We start from the raw sequence: 19,129 nt of genomic DNA, 5'->3' as shown, positions 1-19,129 counted from the left end.
GGCTCGTCTTAGACACTTGGCCTTCCCGGTCATGTCCAAGCTCACAGCCTCTGACGCAGGGCGTCCCGCAGTCCTCGGGGACACCTAGGGGTCTGCCCCCTTGAGACTGCCTTGGACACTCCTGTGCAGGATCCGGTCCCTCGACAGGACGTCTTTCTCACTTGATGCCCTCGTTCGGCTGGAGCACAATTCTCCAGTAGCTTCCTCACAAAGAACGGGAAATCGGAGCCTTTATGCGTCTAGAAAGATCTTCATCCCTTTGCATGTTTAGCTTGGAATTTGATTAGGTAATTCCTTTTGGGTTATAAATTATTTCTCTTCTGATTTCTGAGCACCTTTTCCTTTGTGTGTTAGCCTGTAGCCTAAGTCTGATGCCTTTAAGATCTCCTGTTCTTTATGTGACGTAGCTGTTCTTTCCAGAAGCTTCTGGGACCTTCTGTTTAACCTGAGCTGTGAAACCACATAGTGACGCGTGCATTGGCGCATTTTCATCCTCGGCGCCAGACTTTTTAAACCAGAAATGCAGCATTTGGGTCCCGGCCAACGTTCTTTTCTCTCTTCCCAAAACGCCTTGCAGAGGCCGCAGCTGCCCGGGGAGCCTCTATGGCATGATCTCCCTGTCCTCCGCCCGACCTCTCGGCCCTGGGAAACTCCTCGAGCCGACTCCAGCCCGCCTGTCCGTCCACTTGGAACCCGCTCTCCCCAAGCACAGGCTTCTCACCGGCAGGCGCACCCCACCCCAAGTGACCCCCGCGTGGCCAGGTGTCCGACGTTTCACCACACAAGCTCCTTCATGGGCCGCGTTCTTCTCTCTGGTTGGAGATGCTGCCTCACACCCCATCTTCTGCTGGAGATGGGGCAGCGGGAACGCTGAGCCCTGCTGTGCCTCATAGTTGGCCTCCAGTCCCCTCTGGGCCCCGGCCCTGGAGGCGCCCAGGCCTTTCCAGAGTCCCCGGCCGAGCCAGCCTGCTCCTTATCTGCCCACCCTGGGATCCGAGCTTCCTCTCTGTTCTGCAAAGGTGGGGCTCGCTTGGCCCCACCTTCTGTCCAAGTCTGCAGACACGGCTCAGCAGTCACCGTCCCTCTGCTGTTCTGGGCCACTCCTGCATGGTCGTCAGGGTGGGGTGTCAGGAGCGGCTGGAGAAAACCACACACTTTACCCTCCAGGCTTGACTACGGCCACGGCCATAAGTTCCTGTGAACCAAAGGCTGGTACTGAGTCCAAATACCCACGCTCATGTTTTCAGTGTGGAAGCAGGTGTCCTTGGATCTCGGGCGGCAGGAGAGGCAGCGTGGGGGGCTCCTCTTGGACCCCTGCCCAGGCGGCAGGCTCCAGGTGGCCCCTAGCCTGCGGGGCCCAGAGCACCCAAGGTGGCAGCTCTCACAGGACCGGCCTCTGCTCAGGTAGCGTCCGCAGGGAGCAGCTGGGGCTGCCAAGGCCCCCGGGGCCAGCACAGCCGCTGCATCCAATGAACCCGGTGCCCAAGGCCCTTCTCCCCGCCCAACCCTGCTGGCTCCACGGGCCACACTCCCCTTTCCCCTCAGAGACAAGCAGCTGAGCGGTGAGGAAAGGATTCCACCTTCAAAAACGGTCATGTGTGCTTTCGGAAGAACAATGGAGGACACATTTGGCGGGCCACCATGGGTGGGCAGGCCCCGGCGCCAAAGGGCTTATCCTCAGAGACCAGGAGGTATGTCTGTGGGGGAAGGGCTCAGGAGCAGGGCCGGGGGGCCTGTGGCAGGAGCAGGCCCAGACATGTGATGACCTCTAGCCTGGCTCAGGGTGTCAGGCACAGGGAGAAGAGGGGAGACAGGACACCTGTGGGTCAGCAGGCACCAGAGGGGTGGGAGGCAGGACCTGGGCTCCCTGTTTCCACTGCGACAAGAGGGTGGTGGGTGGAGAGCGGCCCAGGGGGACAGGTGGGGGTCAAGGTCAGCAAGAGCTGGCAGAGGCTACAAAGGGATGGAGACCTGAGGGTCCCTGCGAGGGAGAACAGCCCCCTCCACCGTCCGGTCTGTGGATAGCTGGGCATGGCCAGCACAGGGCAGCTCGGGCGTATTCTGAGGCTGGCGTGCGGCTGGCAGGTCGCATACCCGCTGGAACGGGCAGTCGAGGCGGGGCGTTTCTCAAAGCCCTCGTCAGAAGGGACAAGGAGCTGAGAAGAAAAGCCCGTGTGCATCTGGAAAAGGGCTGCTTGTTCAGAACAGGGGGAGGAAGAGCACGGAGATGTTGGCCTGTGCTGGGCACCAGACCCCACAGAGGCCTGAGCTGCCCAGGCACAGGTCTGCCAGGTGCTCGGGACCCAAGAAGCCGAACACCAAGAAGCGGGAAGTTCACAGCTTTGTGGCCTTTGTCATGGGGCGGGGTCAATTCACACGACCAGATTTTGGCGTGGAAGATAAATCCGCAGGTGGGCAACAAGGGTACAGATCATGTCTCCTGGAGAGGCCAAGTCCTGACTTCTGCTTGAGGCCACGTTGGGGCTGGGGGGAGCACACTGTCAGAAGACTGAACCTTTGGGGGTTGGGGACCTGGCTGAGCTGGTCTGAGCAAGGACCGAGGAGAAGCTGCAGGTCCCAGAGAAGGAGAAGGGGCTGCAGGGGGATTGGAGGTTTGGAGGAGAGCAGCAGGCAGGTGAGAAGGCCACCCCAACGCCATGCCCTTGGGCAGGGAGATCACACAGTGTCTGGAGACAGCTGTGGGTGTCACAACTGGGGGTGCTCCTGACACTGAATGGGGGGGTCAGGGGTGCTCCTTCACCTCCCACAGAGCCCGGAATGTGCCCTCCCAGAGACGACCTCGCCCTGGAGTCCCCAGGGCTAAGGGGAAAGACAGACCCGGCATCATCCCTCACCCCTGGCCCAAGCCAAGGGTGCTCACAGGGAGACACCCCTCCCTGAAAACGAGCCTTCAGAGGCTCAGGGGAGCTGGCACAGCTGGCAGGGCGGGAGGCCACATGGCCTGGAGAGTCACAGGGGACTTGGGAGAGTCACTGAGCTCAGGCTGAGGGGCAAGGGCAGGTGTCCAGCTTGGCTTTTTCTGAGAAAGACCCCCAACCCCTAACTTTAAAGAAAAAGAAGGCAAATAGCCGTATTTTACATACTAAAGACTTTCCAGAACATGCTATCCCTGGGAAGAAGGCTGATTTGTAATCCAGTCCCCCTGGCTGGCTACTACAGCTCCTCCTGTCAGAGAGATGAAGACGGAACGCTCCAGAAAGCAAGAGTGTCTGACAAGGGGGCTGTGGCAGCGAGGGGGTGGCCGAGGCGGAGGGCATAGAAGGCGCTTCCTCTGGCAGAGAAGGTCCTGGGCCAGCCGGCTGGGGTCCCCTTGTCCTCTGGGCAGGCTCTTCAGACGCCTCCAACGCCGTCCGTTTCTGGTGTATGACGCCTGTTTACTGGTCACCCGCTCCGCGGACCGAATCGGCTTGAGCCACAATTAATTTGCCGTCATGCAAATGTGCATCTGGCCTGGGAGTGAGCCTTGCACAAGCTTGCTCGCGCCCTGCTGAAGGCTGGTCTCACCCAGAAGCTGCTCTCCGCAAGGAGCACCAGGGAGCAGAAAATCAAAAAATCTAAAGGACGGATAACAAAAGAAAGCAGAAGAAAAGAGACTCACCTCCATGAGGGCTGTCAGGAGCAGCTGCTTTCAGGAACATTCTTGGAGACAGGGGCCCCAGGGGTGGGGAAATCGTGTGGGGAGACTGAGACTGGCCAGGATTCGTGGATTCGCAGACACAGAGTAGCAAGAACAGCTCCGTTAGGGGCAGGCTCTGCGCCGTCACGGCCTCCCAGCCAGGATGTTTTTTTTTTCCAGAAATGGGTCCAAGGACGTTTGTCCCTGTAGGGCGTGGGAGTGCCAGCAACGGGGCTTCCCGAAGGAGGGCTCTGTCCCAGCCTCCAGAGACACCATCCACAGCCAGCGGGGACAAGACGAGGCCGCAAGTGACCGCGTGGCTGCAGGAGGCAGCGCCCACAGGCTAAGGACAGCGACGTTGCTTTTGAAGGTTCACAAAGTGACAAGAACGAGCCTATTCAGTGGCAGGGGAAGAGGATATGAAACTGCACTTTCAGCGTCTGTGAATGAGGTTTTACAGGGACAGCCACGCGCACTGGTTTATGGAACATCTACTGTCCACAGCGGCTTTCACGCCGTCGAGCAGCTGTGAGCCATGAGGACCCGCACCACAAGGTTCCAGCTCACGGCCGGGGGCCTGGCGAGGATGTGCTGAATGTTCTCTGGGCACCAGGAGGGAATCCGGCAGAACGGGGTCTGTGAGCGCTCAGACCCGGAGAGCCTGGGCGTTCCCGCAGAAGCCAGTGGACTGATGTTCTGGGTCCCAGGGCACCGCTGGGCACTGCTGCTGGCTGTTTCTCCTTCCTGGCACAAAGCTGATTTCCTCCTCAGCCCAGAACTGTCCCCCACATCCCCAGAGCCTTGGTGACATGCCAATAGGGTGCTGTCGCTTTGCCCTCTCCTCCCCCACCCAATGCCAGGCATGCGGCCCAGCGACCGGCAATGAGGGCGGGGGCCTGGAGGGGTCCACGCTGCAGAGAGGGGCCCTCTGAGCCATGACGGCGGTGTAAAGGACATCCCTGGGGGACAAGATTCTGCACTCACTGCCATAATCGCGAACCAAAGAGCCGGATATTGGAAGCGCCAAATGAGTGTCCCCAGCGAAAAAGGACAGGGGTGCAGCTACCACATGGGCTCCAGCATGAGACCTGCCGTCGCTCGGAGCCAAGAAAGGAAGAACCTGAGCGCCCCCCAACGCCGAAACAGGGCTCCTGTGCCCAGGACTGTCACGAGAGTGAGGGGGACCACCTGCATCCTCCCAGAGAGGAAACTGTGTGGCCCAAGGGCCAAAGGGCTGGGCACCCAGGGGTCGGTGATGTCGGAATGGGAAGGGACCCGAGTCCCTGACAACACAGACACCACCTGCTCCCAGGCCCACAGACCATGTTCCAGGAAGTCGGGATCTGAGAAACACATTTGCAAGAGAGACAGAAGGAGAGAAAGAAAGAAAGGAAGGAAAGAGAAAGGAGGAAGGGAGGGGAGGAGAGGGAGGGGGAGGTGGAAGGGAAGAGGAGGGGATGAAGAGGGGAAGAGGAGCGGGAGGATGGGAAGGAGTGGGGAGGGCAGGGAGGAGGAGGGGGGTGGGGCACAGCCAGGAGCCACCAGCCAGGGGGAGCATGGGAGTGGCTTGGCCAGCAGTCACTCACGGTCACCCCAGAGCCAGGGGACGCAGCAGCCCAGTCTCCTGGCAACTCACCTGCGCAGGAGCTTGGCCTTGAGCGAGGCCCGGGAGGCGCTCCAGGTGCTCAGCTCCGGGCTGCTCAGGGCCGTGGGCCGGGTGTGGTCGAGCACGGTCAGGTCCTTGCCTTGCTTCCACAGCTCGTAGCGCTCCGGCTGCAGGATACGCACGAACACGTCCATGGAGATCTTGACCATGTCCTTCCGGCACGTGCACTGTGGGGGGCGGTGCAGGGAACATCTGCTAAGCCCGTGACCAGTGAGCCCGACAGAGGCGGGTGAGTCCCACCCTGGCCTCTTCCCTTACTAGAACTTCTACCTCCAGACCGTGGAGACCTAAGTCGAAGCCGTGCCCTCTGGTGGGAGCCTCCGGGCCACCCCCGTGGGGTCACAGCTCCGGCCCAGCATGTAGCCTGGGGAAATGACGGCAGACCCTTTGCGGGGGACTCGGGGGTCGTCAGGCAGAGGGACGCAGCTCAGGAGCCCAAGGCCAGGAGGGGTCCAACCTCCAGCTGCCCATGTGTCGGCTCTAACCAAAATCTGCCATCTGTCCGACACACGTACCCCCAAGTAGGTTAAAATGCACGCAGACCGCTTCTTAACAGCAGTCATTTCAAGGGTCAGGAAGGGGGGAGCAGTCAGTCCCCAAAGGCTGAGAGCAAAAAAGGAAACGAGTGATTTCGAGAAGGGTGCACACATGCCTGCTTACGGACGCTGCCTCACAGGTTCGGGGAGAGGAAGCCAGGACCCAGAGGCTCAGCGGCTGGCCCAGGGAGGCCAGAGCTCAGACTGAAAGTGGCCTGGTGAGGAAGCGGGTGGCAGAGTGCACTGGGGGGACCTGGAGCAAGGCTGTCTTGGACCGGAGGGTCCTCTGCGTCTGGGAGCTTCGAGCATGGGGCAAACAAGCACGGCGAGAACACACTGAAATGGGGCCCCTCTTGTCCCCACTTCTGCTGTCTAGGCCTGTCCCTCTTGTGCCCTGAACAGCTCCCGCAAGCCCACACGTCCTGGAGCCTCTCCTCCAGGCCACTGCACCTCGGTGGCCCCCAGCGCCAGGCACCATGCAGGAGGCACACAGGAGTCCCAGGGACCCTGGAGACACCTTGGGAAGTTGTGGGTCAGAAAAGCCAGCTAAAGATTCCAGAAGCTGGGCTCCAGTCAGTGAGCCAGCGATCCATCAGCAGGAAGAACTCAGGCAGCCCTGGTCTCCCGACCTACCCGCGGGATGACACCGGGGACTGGAAAATCATCCTGCTGCAGAAAGGGAGAGAAACTGAAGGGATGCTCGTCTGGGGCAGAGCGGGCATAAAGGGCCAGGCAGTGAGTACTTTTAGCTTTGTGAGCTGCCCCGTCTCATCACAACCTCCCAACTCCACGGCTGGGGCTCAGAATCCCCACAGATAATACAGGAGCGAATAGTGTACCAGTAAAACTTCACGCACAAAAACAGATGAAGGGTCCGATTCTGCCCAGGGCCCGTTTGCAGACTGGTCTAGACTCTGGAGGATAAAGCACCTGGAAGCAGGTGGCCTCGGGGACCCCAGGAGGTGGTCTTGGCCCCGGGGTGCCCTCCTACCTTTGCCTAAAATGCACAAAGTCCTTGCCTCCTAATGGGGACATGTATCCCCAGGACATGCTGTCCTGTGAGTGCTGCCCAGAGGCCTCCTGGCAGTGACCATTCAGGGACACGCCCGGGGACACCTGCACTCAGGTCCCCGCAGCTCCAACCTTGAACGCTGGCCTGCTCAGAACGTTCTCAGGTCCTCTTTCTGCCTCCCTGTCAAAGAAACAGGCTTAGGAGAAGCCCATTTCCAAAACCATAGCTTAAAACATGTTTCCATTTTAAGCCCGCGTCTCACTCTCCTTTACAACTGTGTTGTTGTCACTGTCACTTTCTTAATGGAAACGGCAAGAAGGAAAAGATGTGACTGGACGCCAGCAACTGTGCTCCCTACCCTGACAAGCCTTTCCACGTCTGCCCCATCTGCCCCGGAAATGGGGACCATGGAGGACCCCCGTGTGAGGTGGGTGCGGCAGGGCTGTGGGAGGGGCTCTGAGAAGTGTCCTGAGGAATGTCCCGCAGCCGCAGCTCCCACCCCCACTCCTGGGCTACCCACCCCACGGGAGTTGGAAGGGGAGCTGGGGCTTGGAGACCACGATAACCTGACCATGCCACCGAGCAGGAGGGAATATTTATGGACAAGTGATTCCCAGCAAACGCAATTCATTTAATGAAAAACTGCGCAGGAGAGAAAGGCTGGTGGGGTAATTTGGCTTCGGAGTGGCGGGAGCACAGATGGTGCCCGGGTTTCAGATTCCTGGCCTAGCTGTGGCCTCCCCAGAGTCCCCATTGACAGTGGCTTAAGGGGTTTGTATGGAGTGGCTGTGCAATTGCTTTTCCTTGAGTAATTAAAAAAAGCACCTGTGTGCACTCTGATGCGGGGGGCGCGTGGATGTGCTCGTCGGAGCACTGTAGGGAGGCCTGGAACCTGGCCCGAGCCCTGCTGGCCGGGGGGACGGAGCCGCTGGGTGGAGCCACATTCCCGGTCCACAAGCTCTGGCTGTGGTGGGGCTGGCGGTCCCGGGGCGAGGATTCTGGAGCAGCCCTGGCACCCAGGGAGCAAGCAGTGGGTCCTGGGGGAGGGGAGCGACAGCTGCTGGAGTTCAGGACATGGCAGAGAAGCTGAGCTGGGGTGAGGGGAGGGCAGGAGCCATGGACCTATCGGCTCTGTCTGCTGCCAGCTGGTGGGATAAGGGTGCTGAGGCCGACAGAAAGACTGAGCCTCTCCTCCCGGGCCCAAGCAGACCCCCAACAGCCCAGCCCTCAGCACCAGCTCCCCTGTGACCAGGGACATCACAGGCTGCTGTCTCTTGATGCCGGGCTGGGCCAGCATGAGGAGGCTCCAAGCTGCGGGGGGCTGGCCCAGAAGGGGGCTCAGAGCAGGCGGCGGGAGGGGCTCACAGCGGGCTCCTCAGGACAGCCAGCAAGTCACACTATTTGTTTTCATTCCCCCTGTCACACCAAGCCTGCGGAGACAGGCGTTTTCAAGGATCTTCTGGAGTCACTAGAGCTGATAGTTTCTGCCGCTCTCGCACCAGCTCCCCAAGTTCACAGCCATCCCCCACCCCCATCAGCACCCGCCACACACAGAGAGAGAACTCTCAAAGGGAGTTGGCTGTGTCCTTCGTTTCTGATGAGAAATGGGCACAAATGTGGGGGAGGAGGTCAGGGGGCCCCCCGAGCCGCCACCAGGGCACGCAGCCCCCAGCTGCCCGAACCGCATGCGGGGCTCCGTTCTGAGCGAGGCTCAGTCACGAGGGCGCCAAGTGGCACCTGTCCTGCCCCAGTCAGCCAAGGTGGGGCGGCTGGCGGTCCCACTAGTGCCAGGCAGGGCCATGTGGGAACAGAGGAGGAAGTAAAGGAGAGAGGCAGGAAGCTGGTTGGGGGGGAGGGGAGGTGGGGAGGGATGCACTGTCAGGAAGGGACACCCCTCCCCCCAGCCTGCCTCCCACCCACAGCACGGGCCCATTCCCCACAGCTCCCGGTCCTCACCCCTGGTTCCAGACTCACCCGTCTGGACATGGCCCGGCCCCTGCGGCCCCTCGCCAGTTCCCCGGTACCATCGGCCGCGAGCAGCGAAGCAGCACAGTTGGGGCCGGGACAGGAGGGCTACTGCCCCTCCCCACTTGTAAGCAGAAACTGCTTCCCGGACAACGCTTCTGTCCAGTGGGGCCGATGGCCCTGCAAAGTACGCCTCAAAGATCCCTTGACAGGTGGCCCCAGGAGCTGTCCACGCCAATTTCCTTAGTTGGCACAATGCGTTTGGTGGTGCACCCCTCAATTCAGGCAAAACCCGTGCTGCCGGAGTGACAGCAGAGAGGGGAGCAACAGCCCCCCACGGCTGCCCACATAGCCTGGCGAGGCCCCCAGCTGCCAGCCCCGTTGGAGCGGGAGGCGCGGCCGCTGGCCCTTCCTGTCACTCGAGGCAAGCGTCTCCTCCCAGGGACCTCACCCGAGGAAGGGATAAGCCCGGACAGAGCCGGCCTCCCCTTCGGTACCGACGAGACCGCGCGCCCAGGAGGAACCATAAGCAGGCTGTTCGACGGCCGTGGGCAGATCCACATGAAGGCGCCAAGCACTGCTGCTAACCCTCGGTCCTGGACACTGGGGGAATGACAGAAACGTCCTGGGGACGGACCTGCGACCCCAGGAAATACAACACGCACGCTCACAAGTACAGTCAGGCCCTGTCGTGAACAAAAATCTTTAGGAAAAGGCCAAGCCCCTTCATCAGACACCAACCACGGCTCTTTCAACCGTGGGGCCAAACCATTTTTGTGCCATTTACTTTCCTAAATCCGTTTATTGGGCTGGTGTGTCCCTTTAAGTGAAAGACGGCCACGTGACAGAAAGCAGGCCAAATGCAGCCCACCACCTGTCTGTAAATAAGGTTTTACTGGCACGTGGCCATAGCCACTGCAGTGCTGGTGCTACCACAGCTGCCGGAGCAGTTCCACGGACACCGCGTGGCCTGCACACTCACGAACGTTCACAGAAAGTTTGGTGAGCCTTGGTCAGAGGAGTGGAATGATTTCCACAGGGTGGCCTGAGGCCTAAGGACCTCAGCGGGGTGCATGCCACAGGCCGACCCCGCTGAACGGTATGAGCCCCTACAGATGCGCTGGGGACTAGGCTGTGGCCCCCCACGTCCCCAGGTCAAAGCCCTAACCCCTGAGGTGCCTGCATTTGAAGACGGGAATGTCGGGAGGTAAATACACTGAAACCAAGTCCTCTCCCCGCTCCACGCAAGGACATGGCGGGCAGGCAGCTGTCGGCAACGCGCCAGGGGGCTCTCAACAGAACCCAGTCCCCTGGCACCCACGTCTCAGATGTCCACCCCCGGAACCGTGGGGGGATGTGCTCCTACTGTTTACAAGCCGCCCAGGTCCTTTATTGCTGCAGCCTGAGCTGCCCGGGACAGGTATCCTTGTGCACACCCCCCACTGTCCTCTTCTTGATTGAGTGGCCGCACGCCCCCACCGGCCGCTTCCAGAATCCAGCTCTCACCAAGTGCCAGGAAGCACCTAGAGCTGCTTTACAGAGGCCGGACCCGAGGCCAGCTGTCCCCCATACCTGCAGCCCGAGCTGGCCGTTCTCCACGAAAAGGTGCTTCCTGGAGCCCAAAAGGACCTCAGGAGGCCTGGGCCACCTGCCCTTTACCACGCTGGGGCCAACACCCAGCCTCAAAGGGTACCCGGGGCTGGACAGGACCAACCCCATGGTCTTGGGGGGCTTCGGGTCCCCTCCTACCAGAGACGCCGGCTCCTAGCCCTCAGCCACTGATTTCCCACTCCTTGCTCGGAACCGCCTGGTGTTGCTGATTTTACAAACTCAGGTAGTCACACATGGAGGAGCGCAAGCAGAGGTCTCTGAAATGACACCTATGGAGTGACGGGGTCAGGCCCTGGGGCACCCTGTTTACTCGGAAGCCCTGCACCTGCGCCTCCAGCAGAAGAGGAAAAGGCAAATGGCCCTGCGTGGTGGGGGGTGTCCTCCTCTCCGCCACGGGGTGGGATGTGGCGGCGCCCTCTTCTTCCTGAGTCAGTCCCACGATGCTACACCCGCAAGGGGTTACACTCCATCCACAGCCGAGGAATACGTCCCGGGGGAGTCCCAGGCGCAGCTTCCCTGACCGATGGCCCGCACAGCAGATCCCCGTGCTGTCTGGCCTGGAGGGTGTGCAGGCGGAAAGGGCCAGTGACTTCCTAAGCTTGCAGGTGAGTAAAAGGAAAGGGACTGAGATCAGACTGGGCCCCTATAAAGCCACACAAAACCAGAGCAAAAGGGTCTCAGACTCGGAGCTCCAAGAGGGTCCCCTCTCCCACGTGTATACTATTTTTTTGTGCTCTCCGCTGGCGGGGTTGAATGGAGGCGGTGTCGTTGCACGCTGGGCCTGCCCTGCAGCGGCCCTCGGTGGCATCAGGCGACAAGAGACACACGCAGCCCTCCCCTGCTCCCTCTGGTGCACTCTCCTCATCCTGCCTGCTGCTCACGTCCTGCGGCTTTTGACCAGACAGGCAGCTGGGGGAGGGCCAGCGGCAGGACGCCTCCTCACCCACCCAGGAACTCACTCACCAGGGGCCCTGAGGACTCCGGTGGCAACAGGCCAAGAGGGGAGGGGAGGGAGAGGGTGGGAAGAGGAGAGACAGCGGGGGCAGGAGCCTGCCAGGGCAGAAACCCAGCCAGGCCCAGACCGTTCCCCAGTTGGGGCACTCCCAACGCCGAGCCTCCTGTCACACCTGCCCAGGCCTCTGTGACCCCCAGTGGCTCACTCCTGTCACAGAACTGCACGAGCGCCAGCCAGAGGCTCAACAAGAAGCACTCATGTCACTTCCAGATAACAAATGACAAGAGCCACGACCGTGGAGTTGAGGGGCGCTGGGCCTAATCTGAGCGCCGACCTGGGAGCAGAGAGCCTGTCACCGCAGATTGGAAGACTGACGTATCAAACAGCCCGACATGCATGCATGTGTCTCCCAGGACCTGCCGCTCAGACCGAGGAGAATGAGAAAACAGGGTAGGGTAGAGGTTTGCCTCTGGTTATCAAGAACAGGGGCCCCAAGCAGAGACAAATAGGTTTCTTCTTTCCCAAGCATGAAAAAGTAGAAACTGGGATGTCGTCAGGCTCGGAGCGGCTGGCCCTCAGGGCCCCCGGGGGCAGAGGGCAGGCTCAGAGGGCGCACGGAGTCGGACCAGCACGTAGGCTCCCAGCACTCAGGATACCTGGCAGCAGGGACTCCCAGACCACCAACGCGAGACCCTTACTTCCACAAGGGCCCCCCTGCAGGACGAAGACCGAGGGCTGCCGCTCAACTCAACCTCTCCCTCCCTAGGCTTTAAAGCAAAAAAAAAAACCAGGGGCGCCTGGGTGACTCAGAGGGTTAAGTCTCTGCCTTCAGCTCAGGTCATGATCTCAGGGTCCTGGAATGGAGTCCCACATCAGGCTCTCTGCTCAACAGGGAGGGAGCCTGCCCCCGCCCCCGCCTTCCTCTCTGCCTACTTGTGATCTCTATCAAAAAAATAAATAAAATCTTGGGGCGCCTGGGTGGCTCAGTGGGTTAAAGCCTCTGCCTTCGGCTCAGGTCATGATCCCAGAGTCCTGGGATTGAGCCCCGCATCAGGCTCTCTGCTCGGCAGGGAGCCTGCTTCCTCCTCTCTCTCTGCCTGCCTCTGCCTACTTGTGATCTCCCTCTGTCAAATAAATAAATAAAATGTTAAAAATAAATAAATAAAAATAAATAAAATCTTAAAAAAAAAAAAGCTAAAAACCCCAAACCAAACAAAAAATTCAAGCTTTTCATAGGAATCAGTATTAACGCCCAATACATCTTGGAGGATCTCCTTTATCAGCTTCCCGTGGCCCTCACTTTGAGAAGCACTGCTCACGGGATGCTCCAACCACACGAGGGCCACCTCGGGTCCCAGTCAGCAGGGGGCGGGCAGCCACGGATCCGTGGCTCCTCTGAGATTGGGCGCCCCACGAGCCCCCCTGCTCCCCATCACCGCCCAGGACTCATCCAGCCACCGAGCACACTGGCGTCTGTCCCGCGGATCCGGGGTCTCCTCCGCAAGCATTTTTGCTAAATGCAAGGAAAGCTTCAACCCACAGGCTCAGAAATGCGCCCCCCCGCATTTTCCTCGGGAGGCTGGCGCCAAGCCTGGCCTACGGGGACAGGGATGGGAGGGGATGTGGGAAGTCATTATGATAAACCTTTCTAGGGGAAGGGGACCAGCCTCATGCTGTCGAGGGTTCAAATGAGATCACGTAGGCAAAGCTCCCAGCCACCGGCTGGCAGATCAGTCAGTGTCGGCGCGTTTCCGATGGTAAAACAAGACCCCTGCCTCCTAATTCTCCAGCCCCTCCCCGGGCTGCTCATCCAGCAGGAGACAGGAAGGCAACAGAAGTGTTTCTCTGCATCTGATTGGTAGGTCTGGCGCTTTGTTCTCAACTTCTGAGGAACTACCCTTTCCCGGCCATCACAAGCCCCCACAAAATGACCAAAAACATATAAAACAGGGCACTCTTGTAAAGCAAGATAAAAAACACTGAAAGCCAGACCTTCCTTGAACACCATGCAGCAAAAGGAGAGCCCTCCCAGGCGCTGAGCTCCCCCAGCTGACCCCGCCACTCACACCTCCGCAGCCTGGCCTACCGGACCTCGAGGCCACCGTGGCTCCTCGGCTTTGGGAGCCCTGGCCCAGCTGGGGGCAGCGCCCCCCCTGCCTCCAAGCCTGGACGGCGCTCTGTGGGCTGGACTTCAAACAAGACCTCTCAAGGCTGCTTCCGGGGGCTACGCACCATCAGGCTCGGGGTGGGGGGTCCACGGGCAGCAAATACACATCTTCCACAGAGCTTGACCTCCCCCAACTGACACGTGGGACCCAAATGCCTCCAATTTCCAGAACCTGGTGGACCCCGCTGGAGTATGAGAGCTCCCGTCTTGCTAGCAGCTACTCCCCAGATGCAGGGGGACCCCAAGGCACACACAGACGGAGCTCAGAAGAGACTTCCAGGGTCTACCAACACTTAACGGGGTACAGCCCTGGGAGGACCAGAGGCAGTGCAGGGGTCCATCCAGAGGACCTGCTGCTCCCCCTGCCTGTATCTCCTTCTAGAATGTTCTCCACAAACCAACAAACACAGATGGCCTTTTCCTGTCAGGCAGATGATGGCCCAGAGCCACTGTTTACACCCCGTCTTTTCTCCAGGACACCTTTTCGGGGAATGGCCCACCTGAGAACTCAAGGAGCCATTCACCCTTTTTCATGGCTGTATAGTATTCCAACGTCCAGATGGTTCATCACATGTGTGGGCTCTGAGGTTGTTTTCAATCTTCTATGTGCCCAAGGATCCTCTATACCCTAAAATTAATACCATTATGGCTTGAGTGAACCCCTAACTTCACTTCTCTCAGCTGACTCTGCTAACAGCCACAACCTCCATGTTTCTGGAGAACAAGATGGGCTCCTGTTCTTTTTGTTCAGCTCTCTTTACCCCCTGCATGGGTGCCAGTCCACGTTCTTTAAAATGTGGATTGTGATTTTTCAAAAAACCACTCAGCCTTCCCTTAGCAGCCGGCCCCTCCCACCGAATGTTTCTGCTTGTTCACAGGCTCCGCCCCCCGTGTCTTCCCAGCCACGAGAACAGTCAGGGCTCACCTGCAGGGACGGACACCACAGACGATGCCCGGTGTCAGTCACCAACCACCCTAGCACAGAACGGCCATTTGGCAGAGGCAATAACTAGAGTCAGGCTACCCTGGCAAGGGCACAAAGCCAGCAGACGCCCCAGTCCCCCAAGCACCCCGCTGAGGACAAGACAACTCCATTCTGCTGGAAATCGGGCAGGGGACAGCCCTGGTGGGGGCACGGAGTGAGGGTTCATGGTGCTGCACACTCCATCCCGCATCTGTCGGGCACACACTCAGACCTCCGAGGGGCCCCAGGCCGAGACACCCTGCTCTGGGCCCCACTCCCAATGAGCATTCCCGACCGGCCGCTTGTGCTCTATCTGTGCTGGGACACGGAGGGCACAGACAACCTGGAGCCCAATACCGGTCACAGGGAAGGTGGACATGTCACAGCAGGACCCACAGCCGTCTGAGCGCCAGACAGCCCCCGCCGGGAGCTCCAATAGTGGAGCGACTGCTGCAGAGCGCCAGGTCCAAAGCCGCATGCTGCCCTCCTCCCAGCAGCACCAGAGCAGACGTCCGGCATGGCCAGCGACCAACGGGCCTCTTCCCAGAACAACTGGACCAGCAGGCACTTGGGCCCATAAAGCGTTAAACACCCCCGACGGGGGCAGAAAACCAGCCGAGGAGCCCACATTCACTCGTGATGGCTCACAGACGCCACGGCCCCCCGTTTCTGCGGTAATTACCAGCGCTGCAGCGAGAGACAGAACAAACCAGTTCATTAGGAAATCCACTGGAAGCTCTCAGAAGCGCTTCATAAACAAAACAATTAGGTGCACGGCTCCCAGGACTCCCCTCAGCCCTTGCCTGCGGGCTGCACCCCCCCACTTCCCCCCTACAGATCCCACAGCCAGCCAGGCGGCCAAGGTCCCTGGCCTTGGACTCAGCCCGATGCAGCCCCCAGGAGGCCCGGGCTCCAGCATCACCCTCCTCCCCTTTCTCCATGAAGGAAGCCTCCTCCGTGTGTCGCTGTCCTCTCTGGGGCCCACAGGTGTGACCCTGACCATCAGGACGGCCCGGATGGTCCTGCCCGTCTGCAGCCCGGGCGCTCCCACCTCCCATCCCGCACAGACGGCAACGGCGAGCGTGATAATATGAAGCCGGCACTAGGTGCTCTGTGGCAGGCGCCTACACGAGCACTCCCACGACACTTACAAAGGCCAGAGAGGAGGACACCACATGCAGTGGAATCCACGGGAAGGCCGACAGGCCTGGGGGCCCTCCGGAGCTACTGTGTGGCCGTGATGACCCGCCGGCACGGCAAAGGACAGAGTGACAGGCAGCTCCAGGGAAGGAATGAGGGGCAAACACACTTCATACAGCAATTTGCTGCGATCCCCGAGCACCTGGCTGCTGAGCGCCGTAAATCACAAGCCCGGCGAGGCGCGGGGGCAGGTGCACGGCCGGACCTCCAGCCTGGCTGGGTTGCGGCTCCCCGCCTGCTGCCACCTCCACTTGGGCTCCTGGGTCATCGCTTCCCAAAACAGAAGGCACACGATCTGAACAATTCAGTTCCCATTTTACAGGAACAAAGGCCAGTGGGCCTCACCCGGTATGCTGGGCATCTGGGGGGCCAAGGGCCCTCTCCCCTCTTCCACACTTGGCAGAAGGCCCCTCCCTGCCAGATGCCTCTGGGGTCGGGGATTGGGGCGATGGTGGTGGTGATAAGTTCCCAGGGAAGCAAAGCTCTCGGCAGGCGGCGGCCCAGACAGCCGGCAGAAAATCAGTTAAGTGCACCCGGGCTCCTGGCCCAGCAAATGGGGCTTTAATTCTCTCTCGCTCTGTTTAATCCGCAGTCAACTTCCGCACCTGCCTAGTGGAGGAGCCTGGGATGTCGGCACCGCCTAGATGAGGAAAAGAGCCCCTGGCCCAGCTTTGCCCAGCGCCACGCACCACAGAAGCAGCCGGGATTGTGCAGAGCTAATCCAACGCAGCGTGTAGCCTTGTAGGGCGACTTCAAGGTCACACCAAGAAAGGGTGGTGCGTGCACGTTTCCTTTCTCTGTAGGAAACTGGCGCATCCCTCTGATCTCGCTGATTGTAATCCCACTACAAAGACCTCCCGTGTGAGCACAGGAAATTCTGTTCTCGGAAATGGAGCACAGGCCTCAGGAGGCAACTCCCACCAGCTCAGTCTAGCCCTGGACCCCCCACCAGGAGGCGGCCGCCAGCCTGGAGAGACAGCTCCGGGTGGGACTGGGACGGGTATGCTCCAGAACTGTCAACAGGCAGCCGCCTCCCAGCGGGATGAGGGAAACTTAGGCAGGGTGTGAACGTTCTAGGCCCCTGCCACCATGACCTTGGCAGTTACTTGACCTCTCCTGCCCTCGCCAGGTCACAAAGTTCAGGGTCACCTGGCAGCAGGGAGAGGGAGGGAGGAAGAGACACAGGAAAGGAAAGAGGGTGGACTCTGAGGAGGGGTGGAGCTGAGGAAAGCCGGTGCTTAAAACAAAGCAGCAGCAGCTCAAGTGACCTGGGGGGGGGGCTAGGCTGGCTCCACACCTGCTCTGCACCAGGCCCTGTAGCTTCCTAGGGTCCCCGGGCCCCTGCACCCCGCCCCACCTCTCATCCTCTCCCTGTGGGCCCAGCTCACTCCTGGTGCTTCCTATGCACACAGCAGGGGCTCAGCAGCACTCGGGCGACTGAGTCTGCATGTGACTCCGAGCTCCCCTTGCTCCCCGCGTGGCGGGAGAACGGACGCCGGGCTGGAGTGACCTGGTCTGGGCCTGCTGGCTCAGTTGGTTTTTCATTCCTGTTTCTAAAACAAACCAAAAAAACCACCCTACCAATAGCAGCCAGAACCTTCCACCTCGGGGGACTACAGGGCATTCACGGAGGAAACCCCCAGCAGGAAGGGCAAGGATGATCACTTCTCCCTCCCCTGAAGAGCTACACTTGCTCGTAAGAAAAAAAAAGTTGCATAAAAAAGACAGAAACGTATTGAGAGCGTGTGTTTTTAAGGAACCAAACTGCACCACACGGAGCTAACATCCACCTTCTGGGCACCCCCCACCCCGCACACGTGTTGAGTGAGGTTACACGTGTGTCACTCAAACTGCAGGGCCCCTCTCTCCCCCCTGCTGGGGGGTGGAGCTGGCAGGAAGTTCCTCCCCCATGTCCCTGTAATCACTGCCCCCTCCTAGGAGTCCCAGCCTTGACCCTTGGGCACTCAGTGGTCTCTGCTCACCCCATCCCCCAGCTGGCTTCTCCCTAATTATGTAACACCCTGGGGGCGATCTCCCTCCATCCATCCCTGCTCCAGATGGAGGCCCAGGGCTGCGCCCAGGAGACTGACAGCTCGGGAAGCAAGGGTTTTCATCTGCTGCTGTGCCCCGGTGACAGGGCTGTGTGATGCAGAAACTGCGGCAGGAGTCTGGGACAAGGAAAGAGGCAGCGTCTTCCTGCCCTTCCCACCTCAGTGCAGGCCTGGGAGGGTCCGGGCAGCGGTATCACACCGACGGCTCACGAAGGTGAGTGCCCGCGAAGCGGCTCAGAAAGGAGAACCACGGAAGAAGGCAAACACCAGAACACAAGTCAACTCGGCAGCCTTGCGCTGGCTGCGGAGGGCAGGGGGTGCTACGGTGTAAATACTGCCAAGGGAAGGCCAAGCCAGAGAGCAGACCCCGGGTGCGAGGCCCCGAGGAGAGCCCTCTTGAGGGCTCTGGCAAGAGGCTGTAGCTGAGCGGCTTCCCCTGGCCCACAGGGGAGACCGCCACCCGGGGCCTGAGCCCCCTACTCCCGGGTGGGAAGTCTACAGGTGAGTGGCAGCAGCACACTGGCCATTTGGCCAGGCCTGCTGGTCAACCACAGCCACCAGCACCCTCACAGGCCCACCCAGAGGCTCTGGAGGCAGCGGCCATGGTGCTGGGCGTGGCGGTCAGGACCGGGGACTATGCTTGAGAGAGCAGACCCTCTGACACCAGAGACCCTGGGGGCTGGGAAGGCATGCTAGAGGCAACCGGTCGGCCCTGACTGGCCTATGCCAGGGCTAGTGCCTGAGCCTGCCCATGCCATTGGTCCTCCAGGCCAGCGGCAGCCCACTTTCCCTGCCACGACAGTAACACAACTATGTTCAGTTCTGCAGGCCAGGCGGTCTCTGGAACAGCTACCCAAGTCCACTGCTGCAGGAAAATGCAAAGACATCTTGTCAATGAACGAGTATGGCCGTGTGCCAATAAAACTTTATTTATGAATAAGAACTCCGAGTTTCATTTTAAGTGACATGTTGCATGTTCTTCTTGGGATTTTTTTGCACAACTCTTTAAAAATATAAAAATCATTCTCAGGGGGCACCTGGGTGGCTCAGCGGGTTAAAGCCTCTGCCTTTGGCTCAGGTCATGATCTCAAGGTCGTGGAATCGAGTCCCGTATCGGACTCTCTGCTCAGCAGGGAGCCTGCTTCTCCCCCTCTCTCTCTGCCTGCCTCTCCGCCTGCTTGTGATCTCTGCCTGTCAAATAAATAAATAAAATCTTTATAAAAAAAAATCATTCTCAGATGGTGGACCACACGAAGACAGCCTGTCAAACGTGGCCTGTGGGCCCCTGTTTGCTGACCCTGCTCTAGAAGGACAAACAACACCTGGAACCCAGAGGCCGGCCAAGTGCAAGAATTTGGCAACAAT

At 59.9% G+C, this 19,129-nt stretch overlaps 1 protein-coding gene across 2 annotated transcripts in view; it reads right to left on the bottom strand.

The window, feature by feature from the left end:
• The window catches only part of KDM4B (lysine demethylase 4B), a 130,850-nt gene that overhangs the window by 25,331 nt on the left and 86,390 nt on the right, over window positions 1-19,129 (bottom strand). For both annotated transcript variants that reach the window (XM_032883664.1, XM_032883665.1), the window contains exon 10: window positions 5,274-5,470. In XM_032883664.1, the coding sequence (XP_032739555.1) occupies window positions 5,274-5,470 (197 nt within the window). The remainder of the gene's footprint in view (window positions 1-5,273; window positions 5,471-19,129) is intronic.

Source organism: Lontra canadensis, unplaced genomic scaffold, assembly GCF_010015895.1.
Source record: "Lontra canadensis isolate GAN:19392208 unplaced genomic scaffold, GSC_riverotter_1.0 scaffold88, whole genome shotgun sequence".
NCBI lineage: Eukaryota > Metazoa > Chordata > Mammalia > Carnivora > Mustelidae > Lontra > Lontra canadensis.
The sequence above is the reverse complement of the archived record's forward strand: the minus strand, read 5'-3'. Positions and strand labels throughout refer to the sequence as shown.